Here is a 24,120-nt window from a genome sequence, read left to right on the forward strand (position 1 = left end):
CTCAAACTCACAGTGATCCTCCTACCTCTGACTCCTGAGTGCTGGGATTAAAGGTATGCACCCCCACACCCGGCTTAAAAATATTTTTATTTGCCAGCAGAGAGAGAGAGAGAGAGAGAGAGAGAGAAGGAATGGGGGTACCAGGGCCTCTTGCCACTGCAAATACCAGACACATGCAACACTTTGCCCAACTGGTTTCATGTGAGTACTGGGGAATTGAACGTGGGCTATCAGGCTTTGTAAGCATGCACCTTTTAAAGTTTTTTGTTTATTTTTATTTATTTATTTGAGAGTAACACAGAGAGAGGCAGATAGATAGAAAATGGGTGCACCAGGGCCTCCGGCCACTACAAACTCCAGATGCATGCTCCCCCTTGTGCATCTGGCTTACATGGGTCCTGGGGAATTGAGCCTCGAACCGGGGTCCTTAGGCTTCATAGGCAAGCACTTAACTGCTAAGCCATCTCTCCAGCTTCCCTCAACTTTTTTTTAAGTCAAGTTTCGAGGCTGGGAGATAGCTCAATAGTTAAGGCACTTGCCTGTAAAGCCTAACGACCTGAGTTCAATCCCCCAATACCCATATAAAGCCAGATGCACTAAGTGGCACAAGCATCTGGATTCTGTTTGCAGCAGCTGGAGACTCTGGTGCACCCATTCTCTGTTTCTCTTCCAGCTCTCTCTGCTTGCAAATAAGAAAGAAAAATCTTTTTAAAAAGCTTTTTTAAGGCGTTGGAGAGATGGCTCAGCAGTTAAGGTGCTTGCCTTCAAAGCCTAATGACCTGAGTTTGATTCCTCAGTAGCCATGTAAAGCCATATGCACTAAGTGGTGCATGCATCTGGAGTCTGTTGGTAGTGGCTGGAGGCCTTGGTATGTCCATTTTCTCCATCTGCCTCTCTTCCAGCTCTCTCTGCTTGCAAATAAGTACAGAAAATGCTTTTTTTTTTTAATTGAGGGCAGGGAGGATAGGCATCATGGCACACGCCTTTAATCCCAGCACTTGGGAGGCAGAGGTAGGAGGATTACCATGAGTCAAGGCCTCCCTGAGACTACATAGTGAATTCAAGGTCAGCCTGGGCTAGAGTGAAACCTACCAAAGGGGGGGGGGGGGATTAAAAGGCCAAGTTTTCTTGTGCTCCTCTAAAAAGTGTCTCTCTGGATATGCAAAATAAGAGATGACAGTCATATGCTAAAGAAAAGGCAGTTTTAGGACTGGAGAGATTGCTTAGTGGTTAAAGCACTAGCTTGCAAAGCCTAAGGACCCAGGTTTGATTCCCCAGAACCCACACAAGCCAAATGTACATAGTGGTGCATATATCTGGAGTTATTTGCAGTGGCTAGGAGCCCTGGCATGCCCATTCTCTTTCTCCCTCTCTCAAATTAATACTTAAGTAAATATTTTTTTCAAGGTAGGGTCTCCCTCTAGCCCAGACTGACCTGGAATTCACGATGTATTCTCAGGGTGGCCTTGAACTCACTGTGATCCTCCTACTGAGTACTGGGATTAAAGGTGTGCACCACCACACCTACCTTAAATTAAATGTTTGTTTGTTTTTTTTTTAAAGAAAAGTCTACATAGCAACTGGTGGGTGACACCAGTTACATAGATGGTTTTAATTAGGTGCTCTAAATGGGATATTCTGGATCAGTCAACGTTCTCATCAATTCAGCCTTAACCATAGTCTCTCCTTTATTTTTTTTATTTTATTTTTGAGACCTTTAAGTTGGAAATGTTTGAAATGTTGACTTTCCGGGCTGGCAAGAGGGTTCAGCAGTTAAAGACACCTGCTTGAAATGCTGACTTTGTCTGAACAAGATCAGCTGAATAATGGAGCAAGTCCCATTTGGTGAATTGGGACTCTATGACCTAAGGCTCATTTTTCTAGGTCCAAAATCATTACTTATCCTCCTCTCTAAGAGGCAGGACAGGTAACACCTTTGAAGGTGACAAATCTCCCTCCCTGTAATCTCTCTCTACTATAATTTAAAGCTGATTGGCAATATAAATTTGACCTGATTACTCAAGACTTCTCTGAATGAAAAAGAGTAACAATGATGATATGATGTTTAATTGGCAGATGACTTATTGCCATGCTACTGAAGTCTTGAAGCTAGTGTCTTGATAGATTATCAAGTCTGCCTGAGGATGGATACCCAGGTGGAAAGGTATGTAAATCCAGTGGAAAAACAGACACCTGTCCATGACACTACAATGCCAGTGAGACTTAGGGTCAATGATCAGACAGAATCACTGTACCAGAATCAGGAACAGTGCTTGGCACATAGCATGTGTTCCCAGATTACGGAGGCCTGCCTACCTATTCTATGCTATACTAGATGCCACTCACTCTGTTCATTCGTCCATGCACCTCTCTGGTCCTCTCTCCATTCAGTATTTGTGTGCTTATCCTATGTGAATCTAAACCATGGGCTACATGGGATTTAACAGTGAATGCAATAAAGTCCTTATGTGGAACCACCTGTTTCAATCAACTGTTTAAAGGAGAGGGAACAAATGGCAGACTGGACAGAATAACCTGAACACAAACTGCATTCTCATTGCTATGATTTGGATATGATTTGGCCCACAACAGTTTGTCCACTGGAGGCTGGGTCTCCAGAATCACAGTGTGGAGGTGGTGGAGGTTTTAAGAAGTGGCACCTAATGGAAGATAGTTATGCTGGTCTTGCAGAATGGACTGGGTCTCACAGAAGTAGGTCAGTTCTTGCAAAGGTGTGTTGCTGTAAAAAAAAGAAAGTATCTGTTCAAATATTTAATTTGCATGTGAGTTGGAGTAAAAGTCAAAAGTAGTAAAGGCCAGGAAGCTAGAAAGGGCCCATGAGGGAGGGAGGAGAAAGAAGGGCTTAAGGGGAAGAGATAGTAGATGTGTAAGGAGAGAAACAGATACTGGAGGTGAAATGGTCTAAGTGGGATCAGGAAGAAAAGGAGGGGGTGGGAGGAGGGTTAATCAAAATTAAAGATGTTAGAAATAAGCCATATGGAAGACAGGCGTGGTGGCGCATGCCTTTAATCCCAGTACTCTGGAGGCAGAGGTAGTAGGACTGTCTTGAGTTTGAGGCCACCCTGAGACTACATAGTGAATTCCAGATCAGCCTGAACTAGAGCGAAACCCTACCTCAAATAAACAAAATAAGCAAATAAATAAGCAAGCCACATGGAACCTACTTCTTCAATGCTAGTAGAATACATGTTTAAAAACTAGAAAGTCTGGGCAGAAGTATGCTATGGGGACAGATAATGTTGTACCCAGAAGTCATAGATGGTTATGAGAAAAACTCAGTGCTGGGGTGGGATACCTTTCAATGAGTTGTTGACCAGGGAGGTCCCTGATGCCCCCAAAACATTACAGGCTCTTGACAAGACTACTGTTGCCCACCAGAGCTAGATGATAAGACCCTATTGCTGAAGTCTCCCCATGCTTTAGCTGTAGGACACTAAGAAATCAAGCTGGAAGCCTCCTCCCTGTTGACTTGCTGTCAGGATGCTGAAAAGAGCTATGCAGTCTTTGGGAAAAGTCACTAATGGTCTTAACCAACAGTGGACCCTGTAAGCTTTGCAGCTGGCCAGCTAGGCCAAATACACCAACTGGTACAATGGTAGCATGTCTGTTACAGGGGAAGCCAACTGCTCTGATTGGACCTGAGGGCCTGTTTCATGGGAGCATTCATGCCTGGTACTGAAAGCCTAGTCAAAAGTCTATGGCTAAGGAGGTCATAATCCCTAGTGGGGGCAGCTATTACTGTTGTCTGGCTAAATGCATGTTATTCCCACCAAACTGCCCTCTAAATACTTATGTTAGTGCCTATTTATTAATGCTATTCTTGGGCAGTTATTAGAATGCTGTTGAGGAACAGTTCTGCTTAGTAGAATTGGCATCAGGTGCCTTTCTCCATTCTTCATCCCTTTTCCCCTCTAATGTCCTTTGGCTATATTTCAGAGTAAGATACAACCTCTCTGGCAGAATTTCAAGGAAAAGAATATATATGAAAGGCCCAAGAAAATTACTCCTCTTCAGAGAGTAGCATGGATATTTCCTTACAATATAGACATGGGTCAATATTCTATTCTTCTTTCTCTTTGTGTTTTTACTTGAGAGAGTGAGACAGAGAGAGAGAGAGAGACAGAATTGGCACATCAACCAGGGCCTCAGCTACTGAAATTAAACTCCAGATACTTTCACCACCTAGTGGGCATGTGAGACCTTGCATATGCCTCACTTTTGTGCATCTGACTTATGTGGGATCTGGAGAATTGAACATGGGTCCTTAGGCTTTGCAGGCAAGCGTCTCAAGTGCTAAGCCATCTCTCCAGTCCCTTTTGTATTATTATTGTTTTGTTTTTTCAAGGTAGGGTCTCATTCTAGCTCAGGATGACCTGGAACTCACTATGTAATCTCAGGGTGGCCTTGAGCTCATGGCGATCCTCCTACTGCTGCCTCCCAAGTGCTGGGGTTAAAGGCATGTGCCACTACGCCTGGCTCCTTTTGTATTTTTTTTTTTAACCTCAAATCTGTGATCCTCCTGCATCAGGTTCTCAAACACTAAGATTACAAGCATGAACCACCGCATCTGGATTCAAGCCGATTTGTATTCTCCTGGATGATCTGGAATTAAGAGGAACCATTCCTTATTGTCACTAAGCCTGATACTGGTTTTGCTTTAGTTATACTTGGCTATATTGATTTCTTGTGAGAATCTAAAACTTTTTGCCTTTACACAGAAGTTCTATCAAGGCAAACCTCTAATGTAATAACATCCAGGCCTAAGCTTTTGCCTCACTTGTGATTATGAACTGTAATGTGCTTTTCAAAACCATGTCTGCTATATCAAATCATGACAGTATGTTGCGCTCTCCAGCCATTGTACAGTCACACAAGCTTCCTCATTTATAGTGACTGTACCTATGGTTCCAGGGTGATAGAAATGGGAGCATCCCTCAAGTTCTGATTCATTCTCATAGTGTTTGCATAGGACAGAATCATGACCCCTATTCTACAGGTATGGGAACTAAGATACAGAAAGCTAATCTACCCAAAGTCACTGTTAGGAAACCAAACTGAGTAAAAGTCAAGTAATATCATCTTTGTGTCTTCCACTGCTTTGTCCAAAAATATCAGATTTTTCTTCTCAAACATATACTTTGAAGTAAGTGGTTTTGAGGGTGGAGCTTTCTATGAAGGTTTCAAAACCAACTCAGGAACCACAAGATGAAAGAATCAGAATCACATTAACTTTTTAGTTAAATGCTCCTGACTCATAGACAATACCAATTATTACAACTCACTGACAAGAAGAAAAATTACGGGGAAAATTACTCATTTGAGAAACAAGCTTGGTTACACAGCTTCTTTCCTGGTTTCACATTGCCTTACATGTAACATCTAAACATGGTTTCCTTCTACACAAGACTTCTCTTAGTATGTGATGGGGTGGGTTTGACAAGGTGTGTGTTTATCATAACCAGCCATTTTAGGGACAATTCTGCCCAGTAGATTATACATGGAATATGTCTAATACCATAGTTCTCTACCCTGATTCCTTTTTTCTTTTGGTAATTTTTTGCTTCCTGACCTTGATTTAATGTAAAAAAGGGGTGCCTTATTTTCCACTTTTCCTTATGAAGGTAGAGTCGATGGGTGGATATAAGTAGGGCCATTTTCGGCTTCATGAAAGAAGCACTCTAAGGGGTTAAAATTGCCTGTTGGTAACAGGACCTTTGGATAGGGAGTGGTCTAGTATTGTTAAGTACTTCTCCTCCCCCATCCAGAGGCTAAGTGACCATCTGTCTGTGATGCACTGCCCTGTCTAAATGCCAGGAACCCATGTTCCCAGAAACAAACTAGGTTAACAGCAGTCCTCCTACCTCCCAACTCCAGGTCAAGAAAGGCACAAATGAGACCAACAAATAACACTGACATGGTGCTTTGGGTCCAGAAGACCTTGAGGTACCAGAAGAGGAGTTCTGATGGCCCCATCTGGCAGATGGGAAAGGTGAGGCACCAAGAGACTGATTAAATACTTCAGGCATAGGTGAAAGGTACCAGGAATTAAAGGGGAATACTTTTCCTGGGGAGGGAGGAGAGATAACCTACCAACAGTACAACTCAACAGAGGCAGTTCCAGCCCTTCCGGCCACCACAAGTAAGCAGCCAAGGACCCTTAACTGTCCTTAGAGCACCGAGCTGATTCCTTCACAGAGGGAATCCTACATTCCCAACACTCTGGGGCCCACCCACCAGACTGCATTCAGGGCTGGAGTTTTAGGCAAGTATGGCCTGGGCAGGCACGTAAGGTAGCACTGCTTCTTAAGGCATGGCTGATGTCTGCAGAAGCCGGTCCCACACTGGGAGGTGGGCATTACACACTGCCTCTGCTGAAATAAATCACCCTGCAATGAAGCTTCACGGGGGAGGGGGGATTGGAACACTGCTGCCTAAGGAAACCACCACTTCCCAGGATCTGAGGGCTTCCATTAAAGCTAAACAGCATTACCAATCCAACCCATTTCCTGTGCCACTTGGGAGAATAATAGAAGGGGGGAAAAGACAAGTTGGTCTTTATCTGCAGATGATTGTCTAAGGGGAACTCAACTGAAAAACTACTGAGAACTAACAAGAGAATTTGATCAGGTATCAAATTATCAGCCCAGTAGTCTAAACCAACAGCTTTTCTGGGTCACTTGTGCATGGCCTGACACCTTCGAAGAGTTGTGCTTTCCTGGGAGATCTCCAGCTTTGTGCAACTTGTATTTTGAAAGATGGAGGTGAACAGAGGAGATGCTCCCTCAGCTGCCACAAGCAAAATTCATCGTGGCCATGAATATCAGAGAGACGCAGCCACCACGGTCTCCTCTGTGCTCTCTCCTAGGGCCCCTTTTCCTCCCTAGCTACTCTCCATACCAACCCAAAAGACATATTGGGGTTTGGCAAAGGTGGGTGTGGGCAGATTGTGCCATGACATCTCCAAAGTAAGTTAAAAAAAAAAACAGGTGTCAGACCAGAAAGTCCTACATGTCCATCCTCTCACTGCCTCAATGATCAGAAGAACCTGGACTGGAGATTTCCATGGTTTGGTCAAAGTGGCTGAGGGAAGCTGTGTGGACCAGTCAGGCCGGCACAGTCATTTGCGGTCCAGGCTGGCGTGCAGCTGGGCCTCCCGCACCATGCGGTCGAAGGAGCGTGTGTTGGTCTCCTCGCGCACCTTCTCGCGCACGTGGAAGGAGGCCCGGGCGGTGGAGCGCGCGCTCTCCAGCGCGGTGCGCCGTTCTCGAGACAGCTGCTCACTGCGCTCCAGCTTGCGTCCGATGGCCTGGAGCAGCTCCCGGCGGCGGCAGTCTTCGTCCCTCTCCACCTTCTCCTTGTTGGCCCGCTGGGTCCTCTCCTTCTCCAGCCGGGTCTGGACCACGCGCCGGGCCTTCTGCTGCACGGTTTCCTCGGCTACTTGCGCCGCGTGCTGCAGCCGTCGCTCGCCGGCGCGGGCCAAAGCCTCCAAGTGCGCCTGATGCTCCCGCTCTTTGCGCTCCGCCGCCTCCTTGGCCCGCCGACCCTGCAGCTCCTCCCTCCGGGCCCGTTCGCGCAGCTCCCGGGTGCGCAGCTCCAGCAGCTGCTCGTAGTTCTCCTGCGCGCGGCCTAAGCTGGCCTCCAGGGAGCTGCGCAGGCCCTCGCGCTCCTCGTGCTGCTGCCGGACTCGACCTCGGAGCAGCGCTTCGTGACGGGCCCTCTCCGCCCGGCTCAGCTCCCGCTTCTCCCGCAGCAACTGGCCCTCCTGCCGCTGCTTGGCGCGCGCCGCGCGTTGGGCGCGCTCCCTGCGGAGCTGCTCGGCCCGTTCCCGCCCTTCCTGCAGGCCCTCCTCCCGTTGCTTCAGATTCTGCTCCTGCTGCAGCTTGCGCAGCCGGTCGTCCCGAGCCGCTCGTTCCGCCCGCTCCCTCCGCAGCACGCCCTGGCGCTCGGCCAGCTCCCGCCGCCGCTCTTCGCTGCGCTCGCACTGCTGCTGCCGTCGCCGGGCCGCCTCCCGTTCCTCGCGGCCCCGGCGGCCTCGCCGCTCTTCCACCTGCGCCGCCCAGGCCCGGCGGCCCTGCTCCAGCGCGCGCTGCTTCTCGCGCTCTTCGCGCTCGCGGCGCTGCTCGGCGCGCACGCGCTGCTGCTCCCACTGGCCGTGGGCCGCGGCGCGTTGCTCCAGCAACAGACGCTCCTCCTGGTGTCGCGCCAGCATGAGCGCCGCGATCTTCCGGTCGCGCTCGGGAACCCCGCGCAGGCCGCGCTCGGCGCGCACTTGGCGCACGATGCGCTCCACGTGCTGCGCCGTCTGAGGCGAGTGGCTCAGGTCGCCCAGGCTGAAGCTACGCGCCGTGAGCGGAACCAGCGTCAGGGCCGAAGGACGACCCAGCGGGTTGGGTGCAGAGGACGCTGAGCCCGCTGGACAGCTGTTCCTGGCCGCCGAGGCCCGAGGATGCCAACGGAGCTCCCGAAGGCTCTCCCCGCTGTAGGACGACGACGACGCGCCCGACTCGGAGCTGAGGGTCCCGTCGCGCCGGCGGGACAGCGAGTCCAGCGAGTGACTCTTCCGACCTGTCCGAGCACCCGCGGGCGGTGGTTTAGCCCGGGCCGAGGAAGGGCTGGGAGAGGTCTTCCGGGTGGCACGGGGCGCGGGGGACGCGGGCAGGCTGGCGCTGCTGCAGCTGCTGCTGCTGCCCGCGCTCGGGGCCGAAGCCGAGGAGGCGGAGGCCGGGGCCCCGGCGGTGCCCAGCGGCGTGAAGAGGCGTCGCTTCTCCTCGCGCACGATCCGCTCGCGCTCGGCGCGGCACTGCTGTAACTTGGCCCGCCGCTCCGCCTCGTACGCCTCGTACAGGCCCTTGGCTACCCGCATGGAGCGACCTGGGGCCTCGCGTACCAGGTCGGCCAGGGCCCGTGGCAGCAGCTCCACCGGCTTGACGGCGCAGCGGGCGCAGGCCTCTAGCGAACGGGGACTGGTCAGCACGTAGCGGCTACCCTCGGCTTCGGGGCAGTCGAAGTTGAAGAGGTCGAGGTGCAGCAGCGGCGACTGCTCCCGCCGCCCACCTTCGGCCCCGCCAGGGACTTCCGTCTTTCGGGGCGCTGCCGCGGAAGCGGAGGCCGAGGAAGCCGCAGGCTGCTGGGCACCATGGGCATCCGGGGGCACGGATGCCGCTGTGGCCCCCTCCCCTTCGGAACCACCACCGGCTTCAGCTCCCTCCTTCTCCTCTTCTCGCACGGGGTCCACCATAGCTGAGCCTCGTCCTTTGTTGGAGTCTCTATGATGACAAGAGGAATAGCATTTGAGAACTGTTTCCCCCTCCTCAATCCAAATTCACCCATCCCAACTTAATCCGCTTTCAGATTAGGCTCAGAGGCCTGGTGGAACGTAAATCATAAAACCCGTGCCCTGAAAACCCAAGGCTGAGTGGCAACCGGGGTGCGGGGGAGACGCTGGGGCCCAGAGAGCAGCCTCGATTTCCCTCCGTCCTGGAATGCAATGCCTGTGGCGCCAGGCCCGCTAGATGCATCCCCTTCCTGCTGCAGTCCCAAATGAAAAGATCGAGGTGCAGGCTGCGGCTTGCAAGGGGGGCGCTGGAGGATTCCCGGGAGGATTAGCGTGTTTGTTTGTAGCTTAGGCGGACTGCTGGGGAGGCAGCTTTGCAGGAACAAAAAAGGGGGGGAGGGGGAGATGTCTGTCCATTCCTAAGTGCATTGCTGTGATGTTCCCCATTTGCCCAGAAAGAAGTTTATGTTTGATTTCTCGTTGCCACAAGGGACCCGAGTGCAGGATCCACGAGCTATGGAAGGGTTAAGAGAAGTCCCCAAAGGCCTTTCCGCGAAGGGTGATGGATTCTTGCTTCTGCCTCTCAGGCAGGGCTTGCTGGGAGCTCTGCCTGTTTCCACCTCCCGCCCCCACCGGGTGTTGGCGGAGGATGCAGAAGGCGCCTGGACCCTCCCAGATGCATCCAATCTCCTCCAAGTCTGAATGTGCGAAAGGTACCGTCCACCCCAGGCTAGTCTGGGACACCACCCCCGGATGACCACCAGGTCTCTCACCGCATCTCATGGGGTGGGCTCCTAGAGCGCAGTGAGCCCCGCCGCGCCTGTGCCCGCAGCAGCTGCTGGGTCCCCGGGCGGTGCACTTACCCCAGGTCCAGGACTCTGGCTCCGCGCCCAGGGCTTTTGTTCACCGCTCGGCGCTCTTGCCTCGGCCTCTTCAATCCCTGCCCTGGCGGGATCGGGTTACTGCAGGCTGCGGCCGCGAAAGGAGCTTCAGTTGCCACCGCCAGTGTTTCTCCATGGGGTCCGCGAGCTAGACACACACATTCAGACGCTACCTACACGCGGGAAGGGTTGTGCGACAAAGTCTCCCGAAAATAACGCGGCTCTGCTCCCGTCGCTCATAGATCATTATAAAAAAGCCGGGTTCCATCGTTGCTGCATCCATCCATCTCCACCTCTACCGCCAAGGTACCGCAGGTCTTTCGCTGTCCTTAGCGCCTCCTGGTGGACACTTCAGGATATTCCTTTTCGTTAGGACAAGGAAATTAGAAAATACAGTATATATAATATTTATTCATTATATTGACCACTGTGTACACACATTCTCCAGAGAGAGAGTGAGAGGGAGAGCGCTATTACCAAGAAACCTATTATTAGCATCTTAACTTGGAGAGATGAAGGAATTATTTTGTATATTTCTCAAGGGACTCAGAAGCAAACTTGTTAGCAAAAACCAAGTAGAAATGTGGCACCTGATCCAAATTATATTTTTAAAAGAAAAAAAAGGTGTGGAGGGAACAAATGAGAACAAATAGCATTATGTCTTAAGATACTGTGATGAAATCCATTATTCTTTATGCTAACCTAAAAGTAATAGAAAAATTAAAAATGCTCACTCACAGGCTGGAGAAGTTGCCTAGTGGTTAAGGCAGTTGCCTGCAAAGTCTAATGATCTGGGTTTGATTTTCCAGTGCCCACGTAAAGCTTGGAGAGTGGGACATAACAGGAAAATTTATATTGTTAAAGAACTTTGATAGGCAGGGAAACTGTGAGGAAGAAATGAAGGATTTGAAGCAAGGAAATGGTATGAGGTTGGGGAGATGGCTTAGTGGTTGAGGTGTTTGCCTGCAAAGGCTAAGGATGCTGGTTCGATTCCCCAGGACCCATGTAAGCCAGCTATACAAGGGGACACGTATGTCTGTAGTTTGTTTGCAGTGGCTGGAAGCCCTGGCATACCTATTCTCTCTTTCTCTCTGCCTCCCCAGCATTAAAGAAACAAAAATATTTTAAAAAGGAAATGGTATGATTTGGCTGATATTTTAGGAATATAACTCTAATCAGGGCCAAGAACAAGAAGAGTCAATTAGCTCACCTAGTGCTGGAAGGTGCTACATGAGCTACCAGGGGAAAGTGGCCAACATCTGTCCAAGCAACTCAAAGTCTAAGTGACTCGGAAGCAAACAACCTGACTTGATGCTCATGCACAGTGTGGCACACAGCCATGGTGGGTAACCAACTGCTCTTGGATTGGCTAATGGATCTGCTCAGTGGGACGGAAACCATACCTGGAAGGGGGAAACAAGTCAGAATTATATCCAGATAACAATTCTGCTTTCCATTGTCAAGCTGCCACTAATCTTGGGCTATGAGGGTCTATACCCTTCAAATTCTCTAAATTAATAATGGTTATTCCATTTAACCAGGCTGACTTCACTCTTCACTGGAGAATCTGCTTTTTTTAAAATGGGACCTGGACCTGAGGAGATAAATGACCCAGTGCACTCCACCCCGGCCCCAGCTGAAACCACGGAGGAATTGGGGAAATGAGCAAGAGTGCTGCTGTCTTAGTGAATCTGATATCAGCACAAGGGTGAAGGAGATAGACACTGAGGACACTCAATACCTATCAAACCAGAGATCCAGAGGCTCCTAAGTGCCCATCACCGAAATAGACTTAAAATGCACCCAACATGGCTAATGGAATTTTGTAGAAGAGGTGGCTGAAAGATTGTTAGAGCCACAGTTGGGATATTTTGCACAGAGTCATTGCCTCTCCCCCCCCTAACCAAGTGCTGCCCCATAATGCATGACCCACAATCCCCATGGGGTTGATGTGCATTCCCAGTGAGGAAGTCCTCTTCAGAAAAGGGGCAGGGAGGAGGGAAAGAATGGTACCAACATGTGTTCTCTACATACCAAGTATGTCCATATCTAATAATAAAAAGAACAAGAAGAGTCAGTAGGTAGACACTGCAATTATGCAATGCAGGAAGGGTCAGACCAGAAAGGGAACAATAGTAGAAAGGAAGGAGGGGTACAGATTCTGGAAGTAGCGTAAAAGGAGCAATACTCAAAAATATCTTGGGCTGGAGAGATGGCTTAGTTGTTAAGGTGCTTGCCCGCAATGGCAAAAGACCTAGGTTCAGTTCCCCAGGACCCATGTTAGCCAGATGCATAAGGTGACGCATGCATCTGGAGTTTGTTTGCAGTGTCTGAAAGCCTTGGCATGCCCATTCTGTCTGTCTCTTTATCAAATAAAAGATTTAATTAAAAATATATTAAATACATATCTTGGCTCAGGCATGAAGAACAGGGAAGAGTCAGGGATATCTTCCTGGAGCAGTGGGATGGCTATGTATACAACAACAAACTGGTGGGTTCAGGAGGGAGGATTAGTTAGTATAGTGTTCCAGGGACAATTTCCCTTTTGCACCAGTTGGTTATAGAGTGGGGCTGCTCAAAAGGTAGCTGGAAAAGGTGTCAGGAGTCTGGACACATCACCTGTATAAAGTCCTTAAAACCATCAGTGTGAGCAAGATCACACAAGGAGGAAAGGGTCTGCAGAGGGATAAGAGGTCCACAGAGGAAACCAGTAAGGGGAGGAAAGAAAGTGTATCAGACAGCTACAGGTTCATCTCACCCCACTCCTGGTACCAAGTTCTGTAGCAAACAGATTCAGGTTCGCTGAGATGAACTTCCAGACCAGGCACAGTTATGGAGGAATGGATATTTACTGAAGCTTACAGATCCAGGGGAAGTTCCATAATGGCAGAAGAAGCCAGCCTGCCTTCACAGGCCCAAGCAAAGAGAGAAAAGCACAAGCCAAAAGCCACAGCACACTTCAGGAACTCCAGCTAGGCACACTTTGCATATCTTTAGATTGAAATTGGAAGCCCATCACCACAACTTAAGATCCACCCAGTGACATTGCCTCCAGCCAGGTAGCCAGCAGATGCAAACTACAAACAAACAACTGAATATATTGGGGGCCATCTATTCTATTCAAACAAACACAGAAAGTATGTTCCTGTGAAAACAGCCTTAAGAAGAATATACCCATAATGCGAAGAGCTGCAGAGGCTCCAGTGGGTCTCCCCTGAAGTCAGATAGCCATTGAACCTATTAGTTATCTATCTTGGGTGACACTGGCAAAACCAGCAGAGTATTGTAGTAGGAGCAAATGCCCATGTGCAATGGCAGGTGAAAAAGTGAATGTTACTGATCCTTTTGATTTACTTATTCATGCATGAGGCAGGCATGCACATACCATGTTGCACATGTGAAGGGCCCGGGACAACCTTGAGGGTGTCTGTGCTCCACTTCCTGTAAGACAGGATCTCTTGCCTCTGCCACTCAGTCTGGCACATGAGCTTCAGATCCTCGCATTGGCATAGGTGCATTGGCATCATAGATGCACACATCACTCTGTGTCTTGCTTTATGTGGGTGCTGGGGAATCTAACCTGGGCTTTAAGGCTTTGTAAGCAAGCTGCTTTAACCATTGAGCAATCTTCCCACCCCCCTTTTGACTTTTAAAAAATATTTGAGAGAGAGAGAGGGAGGGAGGGAGGGAGAAAGAGGCAGATAGAGAATGGGAGTGCTAGGGCCTCCTGCCACTGCAAACGAACTCCAGACACATGCGCCACCATGTTTATGTGGGTTATGTGGGTACTGGGGAATCGAGCCTGGGTCCTTAGGCTTCACAGGCAAATACCTTAACCACTAAGCCATCGCTCCAGCCCCTTTTAACTTTTGAGTGATAGTGTCAAAAACTGAAGAGTATACTGGAGAGATGGTTCAGCGGCTAGTGTGTTTCCTGCACAAGTGTCAGGGCCTGAGGGGCCCGAAGTTGGCCCAGTTTGAATCTTCAGAGCCCCTGTAAAAAGAGTTTAGTGTGACCACAAACACCTGTAACCTTAGTCCTGGAAAGTGAAGCAGAGACCAGAGAATCGCTCAGGCTCAGGAAATACTGCAAGCTGCAGTCTCAGAGACTCCAACCCACATATGAATGGGTAGAAGAGTGATGGAGAGGGAATCCCAACCTTAGGCTCCAGTCACCACAGGGGAACCTTTGGGGCCCTGCAAGGGCACATGCACATGCATACATCACACTTCACATGCTGTGCACACACACACAAAAAGGAAAAAGAAAGAAGAAATGGAAAGAAGAAAGAAATAAGTAAAGAAGAAAGAAAAAAAGAGAAAAGGAAGGAAGAAACTGGTCAGGAGTGATGGTGCACGCTTTTAGTCCCAGCCCTCAGGAGGCAGAGGTAGAAGGATCATTGTAGGTTTGAGGCCAATCTGGAACTACAGAATAAGTTCCAGGTCAGGCTAGGCTAAAGTGAAACCCTACCTTGAAAACAATCAAACAAAGAAAAACCTGCAAAAGGCTTGGATTTTACCCTACTTACATGCTAACAAGTTAGCCTGCTATGGTTCACAAATGCTGGCCAAGGACATGGTACTCCCGGGTCAGACTTGGTTATTCATGCCCAGCAAGGACATGAGGTTCATGTTTTAGGCTTATTACTCTTATTTTGGTTTTTCTAGGTAGAGTATCGCTCTAGCCCAGGCTGACCTGGAATTCATTATGTAGTCTCAGGGTGCCCTTGAACTCACAATGATCCTTCTACCTCTGCCTCCCAAGTGTTGGGATTAAAGGTGTGAGCCACCACATCTGGCCTCTTATTTTATTTTTAAGAGAGAGAGAATGGGCATTAAAATTAAAAGAGAGAGAGTATGAGGCTGGGGGTATGGCTCAGTTGGTATAGTGCTTGTCTAGCATGCACAAAGCCTGGGTTTGCTCCCCACATATAAAACTGTGGATGGTGGCACAACACCTATAATTCTAGAGGTGGAGGCAGGAGGATCAGGCAGTTTAAAGGCATCCTCAGCCATACAGGGAGTTTGAAAGTACACTGGACTACATTGACACTGGTTGTTTTTGTTTGTTTGTTTGTTTGTTTGTTTGTTTGTTTGTTTTTTTGACATAGGGTCTCACTGTAGCCCAGGCTGAACTGGAATCCACTCTGTAGTCTTAGGCTGGCCTCAAACTCACAGCGATCCCGATGCTCCCTCTATTGCCTCCTGAGTGCTGGGATTAAAGGTGTGTGCCACCATGCCCGGCCAAAATTCATCCTTCTTAAATTTCTTGTGCCGGGTATGTGGTCACTAAGTGAGAAAAGTAATGCAGCAGCTAATAGCAAGCCTGGCCAACCTTTGTCCCAAGGGAAGCATTATCATTGTAAACTGGGCCTCCCTCTGACCTGGAGGGAGCCACTATCTCCATTGTCCAAAGATGTTTGCTGTACAAACATCCTTGCAGTGCACTCCTGAAAAGGCTTTACAAGACATTCACCATGAAAGAACTGGTCTCCATAGAGAAAAGAAACAATTAGCCGGTCACATGGCTAGTGAGAAGAGGAGCTGGAATTTGGACCTGGCTCTGACTGATCCCCAAATGAACCCAGTGTACTGTAGTTCTCTTTTTTTTTTTTTGAGATAAACCCAACAGACTGGCCTTTTTTAATGCGAGAGAGGGGGAGGAAGGGGGAGAGAGAGAGGGAGAGAATTGGCATGTCAGGGCCTCTAGTCACTGCAACCGAACACCTGTTGTGTGTACCACCTAGTGTGCATACGTGACCTTGCGCTTGCATCACCTTGTGCATCTGGTTTATGTGGGACCTGGGCAGGAGAACATGAGTCTTTAGGCTTGGCAGGCAAGCACCTTAACCACTGAGCCATCTCTCCAGCCCTTTTTTAAAAAAAAATTATTTATTTACTTATATGAGAGAATAAAGGAGAGAGAGAGAGAATGGGAGAAAGAGGGAGAGAGAGAGAATGGGTATGCCAGGACCTTCAGCCACTGCAAATGAGCTCCAGATACATGCACCACCTTGTACATCTGTCTCTACATGGGTACTGGAGAACTGAACCTGGGTCTTTAGACTTTGCAGGCAAGAGCTTTAATCACTAAGACATCTCATAGACTCAGCGTACTGTATTTCTAAACCAAGCTGCATATCTAGAGAGATGTGGATTCAGGTGGTGATGATCAGGGTGGGCAAATCAACTTCTTCAAGCCCAGGTTTTCGCTCTTTTATAAAGAATTCCAATAAATTATCTGTATTGCAGAATTGGAAAAAAATGCAAATTACCTAAGCCAACACATTGTCAATAAGCAGTGGCAAAACAGTATTTTTAAATTTTTACTTATTTACTTATAATTTATTTATTTATTTGAGAGAAAAGAATGTGTATGCCAGGGCCTGTAGCCACTGCAAAGGAACTCCAGATGCATGCACCATCTTGTGCATTCTGCTTTATGTGGGTACTAGAGAATTGAACTTGAGTCCTTTGGCTTTGCTGGCAAGCAAGCACCTTAACCCCTAAGCCATCTTTTCAGCCTCAAATGCTATTTTTTTTTAAAAAAATAAACCTTATAGATGTGTTTAGAGTCAACCAGGAAACATCTATTTTATTTTATTTTAACCTAGCTTGGGTTTTTGAGGAAGGGTCTCATGAGCCCAGGCTGGCCTGGAATTCCTCATGTAGCCAAGGATGACTTTCTGATCCTCCTGCATCCAGTCCCCAAGTGTTTATAGATGGGCCACCATACCTGTCTTGGGAAGTATCCAGTTTTTTTTTTAAGTTCTCAATGGGGGACCTAATGCTGTGTTTGAATAAAGAATTATTGTAGGAGCCGGGCGTGGTGGTGCATGCCTTTAATCCCAGCACTCGGGAGGCAGAGGTAGAAGGATCGCCGTGAGTTCGAGGCCACCCTGAGACTACATAGTGAATTCCAGGTCAGCCTGAGCCACAGTGAGACCCTACCTCGAAAAACAAACAAACAACAACAACAAAAAAGAATGATTGTAGGGCTGGAGAGATGGCTTAGCAGTTACGGGGCTTGCCTGCAAAACCTAAGGATCCATGTTCAACTCTCCAGATCCCATGTAAGCCAGACACACAAAGGTGAGGCAAATGCAAGGTTGCACATGCCCACTAGACAGTGCAAGTGTGTGGAATTTGATTTTAGTGGCTGAGGCCCTGGGGTGCCAATTCTCTCTCTCTTTTTCTCTGTCTCAGATTAAAAAAAAGAAAAAAGAAAAAGAATGATTCTAAACCAGGTATGGTGGCACAAGCCTTTAATCCCAACACTGGGGAGGCAGAGGTAGGATATCTATGAGTTGAAGGCCAGCCTGGGACTGCAAAGTGAATTCCAGGCCAGCCTGATTAGAGTGAGACCCTATCTTGAAAATACAAAAAGAAAGAAAAGAAAAGAAAGCTGGGCAGAGTGGTGCATACCTTTAATCTCAGTACTCAGGAGTCAGAGGTAGAGGATTGCTGTGAGTTAGAGATTACGCAGTGGATTCCAGGTCAGCCTGGGCTACAATGAGACCCGACCTCGAAAGGAATGATTCTACATCGTGGAAGGAGAGAGCATGGGGACCTGAAATAGGACACAGACCCAGCCAACCGCTGCAGCAGAACTAACTTGACAGTCCCTGGGGTGCCATGGAATAGCAGGCTATCTTTCACCTCTCTTCTTTGACTGTCCTGGAATTTCAGGGGATGGATGTCACATAGGTGAGGGGCTGATTTCCTCCAAGGCTAGAAAGTTCCATCCTGCCAAAGATTTAGGGTGTTAAATTCAATTTAATTATGTTATACAGTAAAGAAAGTAGCCTTGAGCCAGGTGTGGTAGCACACGCCTTTAATCCCAGCACTTGCGGGGGGCAGAGTTAGGAGAATTGCCGTGAGTTCGAGGCCACCCTGAGACAACATAGTGAACTCCAGGTCAGCCTGGGCTAGAGTGAGACCCTAACTCAAAAAACCAAAAAAATAAATAAATAAAAATAAAAAAGCAGCCTATTTGGGAAGACCTACCTGCCTGCCCTGCTTCTCCTGAGTGCAGGAAGGCACTCAAGAATATGAGTTTAAAAGCCAGATAGACTCCACCAGGCTGTGTGATTGGAGGCAAGTTTAACCTCTATGAGCCTCAGGTTCTACAATATGGATTGCTATTTTTCCTTGCCAAATTGAGGTAATAATGATTGGTTAGAAACATTCTTTTGGTGGTGGGGGGGATCAAGGCAGGGTCATCACCAGGTGAAAAGGCCTAATTGAGGTCAGGGGAAGAGATTAAGTAAAGGAAAGGTGGAGGGAGGGCTAATCAAAATCTCAGAGTGTATGGATAAATCATATAAAAACCTACTTTTTTGAACATGGAACACTCAGAAGCCATAGATTGTTACTAGAAAATTCTCAGTGCTGAGGATGGGATACCTTCCAGTGAGTTGTTAGCCAGGGAGATCCCTGATACCCCCAAAACATTACAGGCCATTGCTGAGGCCCTTGGTTTCCCACCAGAAATAGATGGTAAGATCCTGTTGCTGAAGAGTCTACATACTTGGGCTACAAGGTCCCTGAGAAATCCTGCCGGAGCTGAGCTGAAAATCTCCTCCCTGTAGACCAGCTGACAGAAAGATGGGAAAATCTATGCTACATGCAGTTCAATGGGAGAGAGAAATCACCAGTAAAGATACTCAATAGTGGACACTTTAAGCCTTAAATTTGGTCAGCCAGGCCAATGAGCTAACAGGTGCAATAGTGGCATATCTGTTATGGGGAAAACCAACCATTCTTTAATTGGACTGGAGGCCCACTCCATGGGAGGGAATACATCCCTGATACCAAATACCTACAACAGGGATAGTCATGAGCCCTAGGGGTGTAATGTCTGCTGGTGTCTTGCTAGATGTATATACTGTGATCATCAAACTGCTCAGTAAGCACTTCCCTTAATGTTCATACCCATATATTAATGCTATTCTCACTTTTGGTTAGAGAACCTTCTCTTTTCAGATGGAAGTGATATTGGGATGAGTCAGAAGGCACCATGGTGGTGAGAAGTGACAGAGGAGTGCTCAGCACTGCAATATCTCAATCACACCTTCCAAGGCTCAGGGTCCATTGTGGAAGAGGTGGCAGAAAGAATGTAAAAGCCAAAGGAAGGGTAGGACTCCTTTCAATGCATTCCTCCATACACAAAATGGCTTGGATATCCATGACCTCACAGTGCCTGACACTACCTACACAAGACCATCATAATAGGAGGAAAAGATCATGACATCAAAATAAAAGGGAGACTGATTGAGAGGGGGAGGGGATATGATGGAGAGTGGAATTTCAAAGGTGAAAGTGGGGGGAGGGAGGGTTATTGTCTACAATTATGGAAATTGTCAATAAAAAATAAAAATACCCCCCCATAAAAGCAATGGGCTGGAGAGATGGGTTAATCGTTAAGGCACTTACCTGTGAAGCCTAAGGCCCCGGGTTCAATTCCCCAGGACCCACGTAAGCCAAATGCACATGGTGGCACGAGCATCTGGAGTTCATTTTCAGTGGCCGGAGGCCCTGGTGTGCCCATTCTCTTAAATATATATATATTATATATTAATTATAATATATATAATATATTATATAATATATATTATAATATATTAATACATATAATGTATATATTAATATATATTTTTTTCCTTTCCTCAAATAAAAAAAAAAGGTCTAGGCCTGTTTGGGAAACATAGTAAGACTACTCAAAAGCAAGTAAACAGAAACAAACAAACCTAAATTCCTCATTTTCATCCTCCTGCCTCAGCTCTGTGCACTCGGCTCATTCTGTCCTCTCAGGATAATTCTATTGCAGAGCACAATTTTTTCTTTTACTCTGAAGCTCTGTACAGGGAGTTGGTAAGCCACAAACTGTAGGCCAAATCCATTGCCAGCTTTATTTTTTTTTTAATTTTGTTTATTTATTCTGGGTTTTCAAGGTAGGGTCTTGCTCTAGCTCAGGCTAACCTGGAATTCACTATGTAGTCTCAGGGTGGCCTTGAACTCATGGCGATCCTCTTATTTCTGCCTCCCAAGTGCTGGGATTAAAGGTGTGTGCCAACACACATGGCTTGTTATTTTTATTTTATTTATTTTTACTATCATATGCTAATTAAACATGCATGCATAGACTGTGTTTTTATCATATTCACCACCCATTGCCTTCTCTTGTTCCCCTTCCACTTGTGTGATCTCCTTCCTCTTCCTGCCTAGTCCCTCCTCCACTGTCAGTTTTGTAAATCAGGTTTTATTGGTATAGTTATACTTATTTGGGGAACATGGTCATCTGTTTTGTACAACAATGGCCAACTTGAGCAGTGTAAAAAAAATTTTTTTTTGGCAGGGTGTGGTGGCTCACACCTTTAATCCCAGCACTTGAGAGGCAGAAGTAGGAGGATCTCCATGAGTTCAAGGCCAGCCTAAGACTACATAGTGAATTCCAGGTCAGCCTGGGCTACAGTGAAACCCTACCAACAACAATTATATGTATGTGTCTGTGTGTAATTTTTTTGCATGTGTGGTGTGGTGTAGTATGTGTGTACCTGTGGTATATAGACATATATGTGCAGATACACTTGCAGGTGTGTGGAGACCAGGGAAAACATTGGGTATCCTGCCTCTATCACTCATCCATGTATTTCCTTGAGATGGAGTCTCTCTCTCTCTCTCTCTCTCTCTCTCTCTCTCTCTCTCTCTCTCTGAACACGAAGCTGCAGTTTTCCATGAGCCCCAGTGATATTCTTGTCTCTGCCTACCACAGAACTTGGGTTGCAGGCAAGCATGTCTGTGCCCAGCTCTTTATGTAGATCCTGGGGTATTGAACTCAGAAGGTCTCAGGCTCTCATGCTTGTGGCAAACACTTAACCACTGAGCCATTTCCCCAGCCCCCTGACTTGACTAGTTTTGACAAAGACTACAGGACTCACAGGGCATAAATTGTTTATTGTTGAGCTCATTATAGAAAACGTTTTCCAACCCTGCTTCAGGGGTCCAAATCCACCCTGTGGGTCCTGGGAAAATAGGCCACATATTCTTCGCTAGACAGTGAGCCCCATTTGAAGGCTTGCCAGCAGAGGGCGCCAGAGGCATGCTGCAGACGAGGGGTTTCGCTACCTGGTTCTTAATCCTGTGCTACTGGCCCTTTCCTGTTCCAGCTGCCTGGTTAGCGGTGCAGATGTGTGGGGAACATCCTGTGACATTCCGCTCCAGCTGCACAAAGAGAGTAGTCCCTTGGCGATACCTTGGTCCTGGCCGGGGTCGAGGGATCACCTTCCCTCCCTCTGAGGCGGACACTGCCTGCGCCAGGCTTCGTGCCTGGTACTGGTGTTCTGACTCCCTCTCTCCAGCCTCAGGTCACCTGCAGCCTTGAAGAGGGTTTCCTGCTTGCCCAACAGCCGTGGAGCTGCCTGGCCCTGGTAGACTTCACTGCCGCTCCTGGAGCTGCAACCTCACCTCCAGGGAGACAAGAATCCTGAGCTTGAGAGAGGAGTTCCCCTTCCAGTTGTCCTTTCTTGAGCCCCTCCCTCAGCCTTTGGGAGCTTTTTGACCTCTCTTTATTATTATTACTATTATTAGCTTTTTGAGGTAGGGTCTCACTCTAGCCCAGGCTGACCTGGAATTCATTATGTCGTCTCAGAGTGGCCTCAAACTCACGCAATCCTCCTACCTCTGCCTCCCGAGTGCTGGGATTAAAGGCGTGTGCCACCACGCCCAGCTCCTATTTTTCAATTTTTTTTTTAAAATATTTTATTTATTTATTTGAGAGAGGGAGAGAGAAAGCGGCAGATGTAGAGAAAGAGAGAATAGGCACACCCTCTAGCTTTGCAAGCGAACTCCAGATGCATGCATCTCCTTATGCATTTGGCTTACATGGGTCCTGGAAAATCGAACCGGGGTCCTTAGGCTTTGCAAGCAAATGCCTTAACCACGAAGCCATTTCCCCAGCCCCTGACCTCTCTTTATATGTGCACATTATCCTCCTTTCATAGCTCAGTTCCTGTCTCGTTTCTGTGTATGCATGCTCCTGCGTATGCGGGCCCACATGTCTGCATGCGCATGCTGCCAGATGTCTTCCTCAGTTGCTCTCCTCCTTATTGATTGAGACAGAGCCTCTCAGTGGATCCAGAGCTCACTGATTCGGTTAGTTCAGCCAGCCAGCTTGCCTGGTATCAGCCTGTCTCCACAACTGGACTGATAGAATTTCAGGTATATACAACTACACTCACCATTTATGTGGGTTCTGGGTATCCTAACTCAAGTCTTCATGCTTGCTTGCCTGGACCTACCAATCTATCTCCTCAACCCTTAATTCCTTAATTTTTTTTTTTAAATTTAAGATGGGAATGATGGTGTACACCTTTCATCCCAACACTTGGGAAGCAGAGGTAGGAGAATCGCTGTGAGTTCAAGGCCACTCTGAGACTACATAGTAAATTCCAGGTCAGCCTGAACTTCAGTGAGACCCTACCTCAGAAAAAATAAAAAATATTTATTTGCAAGCAGAGCCAGATAGAAGACAGATAGAAAGAATGGGTGTACCAGGGCCTCCAGCCACTATAAATGTACTCCAGATGCATATGCCATTTTGTGCATCTGGCTTTACATGGGCACTGGAGAATTGAACCCAGGTCATTAGGTTTTGCAGGTAAGCATATTAACTGCTGAGCCATCTCTCCAGTCTCACTCTAGGCCAGGTTGGCCTGGAATTCACTATGTAGTCTCAGAGTGGCCTCCAGCTTATGGTGATCCTCCTACCTCTGCCTCCCAAGTGCTGGGATAAAAGTTGTGCATCGCCATGCCTGGCTTGGGACCCTCCTTCTTGAGTATGACCATGCTCTGGGGCTGTCTCCTCTTGGGTCTACTAGCTCTGGCATGGTTGTTCTCTGCAAGAGTGGCCTTTGCTTAGGAGCCAGTCTTATTTCCAGTCTTGGTGCCTGTCATTCCGGGTTATTTGCCTCTGGCATAAACCTGCTTAGTGTTGAAAGTCTCTTCTACTTTTTTTTTTTTTTTTTTTTTGAGGCAAGCCCATCAGACTGCCTTTTTTTTTTATGCAAGTATAAAAAAATGACAGAAAGAGAGAATGAATTGGCACACCAGGGCCTCCAGCCACAATAATTGAACTCCAGATGCATGTGTCACCTTGTGCGCATATGTGATCTTGCATGCATGTGTCACCTTGTGTGTCTGGCTTACGTGGGACCTGGAGAGTTGAACATGGGTCCTTGGGCTTCACAAACAAGTGCCTTAACCACTAAGCCATCTCTCCAGCCATGTTTTGTTTTTATGAGGTAGGGTCTCGCTCTAGCCCAGGATGACCTGGAATTCACTATGAAGTCTCAGGCTGGCCTTGAACTCACAGCAATCCTCCTACCTCTGACTTCTGAGTGTTATAAACAATATGGGGTTAGGACTAACATACAGATTTTGGCTTTGTTTCAAGTGGGACTTCACTACATAGCCCAGGCTGATCTAGAAGTCAAGATCCTCCTGCCTCAACCTCCTGAGCTCTGGGATTACTGGTATGTACAACTTTACCTAGTTTCCTTTTGCTTCTTTTCTCTTTCCCTCTTTCTTCTCTGTTTTCCTTTTCTTTTTTTTTTTTTAATTTATTTATTTGAAAGCGACAGACACAGAGAGAAAGACAGATAGAGGGAGAGAGAGGGAATGGGCGTGCCAGAGCTTCTAGCCTCTGCAAACGAACTCCAGATGCGTGCGCCCCCTTGTGCACCTGGCTAACGTGGGACCTGGGGAACCGAGCCTCGAACCGGGGTCCTTAGGCTTCACAGGCAAGCGCTTAACCGCTAAGCCATCTCTCCAGCCCTTTTTTTTTTTTTAATGAATGTGGCAAATTATTTAGTGAGTAAAAAGTGAGTCAAAGTCCCAGTTGCATTATCTAGAAAAATAGGAATTATATTTGCTTTGTCCAGTGATT

General features: G+C 47.7%; 1 protein-coding gene across 3 annotated transcripts; it reads right to left on the minus strand.

Annotated features, from left to right (window-relative positions):
* Positions 1-1,492: 1,492 nt before the first annotated feature.
* On the minus strand, positions 1,493-10,494 carry Ccdc177 (coiled-coil domain containing 177). 3 transcript variants are annotated; one of them, XR_006638065.1, is made up of 3 exons: positions 10,069-10,148; positions 7,017-9,287; positions 1,493-2,740 (listed from the first exon to the last, which is right to left on the minus strand). XR_006638065.1 is itself a non-coding variant. In XM_045153844.1 (2 exons), the coding sequence occupies exon 2, from the start codon at positions 9,257-9,259 to the stop codon at positions 7,139-7,141; it is 2,121 nt and encodes a 706-aa protein (XP_045009779.1). In that variant the 5' UTR covers positions 9,260-9,287; positions 10,159-10,494; the 3' UTR covers positions 5,242-7,138. The 3 variants fall into 3 exon arrangements, 2 of the variants coding, with proteins under 2 accessions (XP_045009779.1, XP_045009778.1); XM_045153844.1 differs by lacking the exons at positions 1,493-2,740; positions 10,069-10,148 and adding an exon at positions 10,159-10,494 and having other exon boundaries at positions 5,242-9,287; XM_045153843.1 differs by lacking the exon at positions 1,493-2,740 and having other exon boundaries at positions 5,242-9,287.
* Positions 10,495-24,120: the final 13,626 nt, after the last annotated feature.

Source organism: Jaculus jaculus, chromosome 7 (assembly GCF_020740685.1).
Source record: "Jaculus jaculus isolate mJacJac1 chromosome 7, mJacJac1.mat.Y.cur, whole genome shotgun sequence".
NCBI classification, from domain to species: domain Eukaryota; kingdom Metazoa; phylum Chordata; class Mammalia; order Rodentia; family Dipodidae; genus Jaculus; species Jaculus jaculus.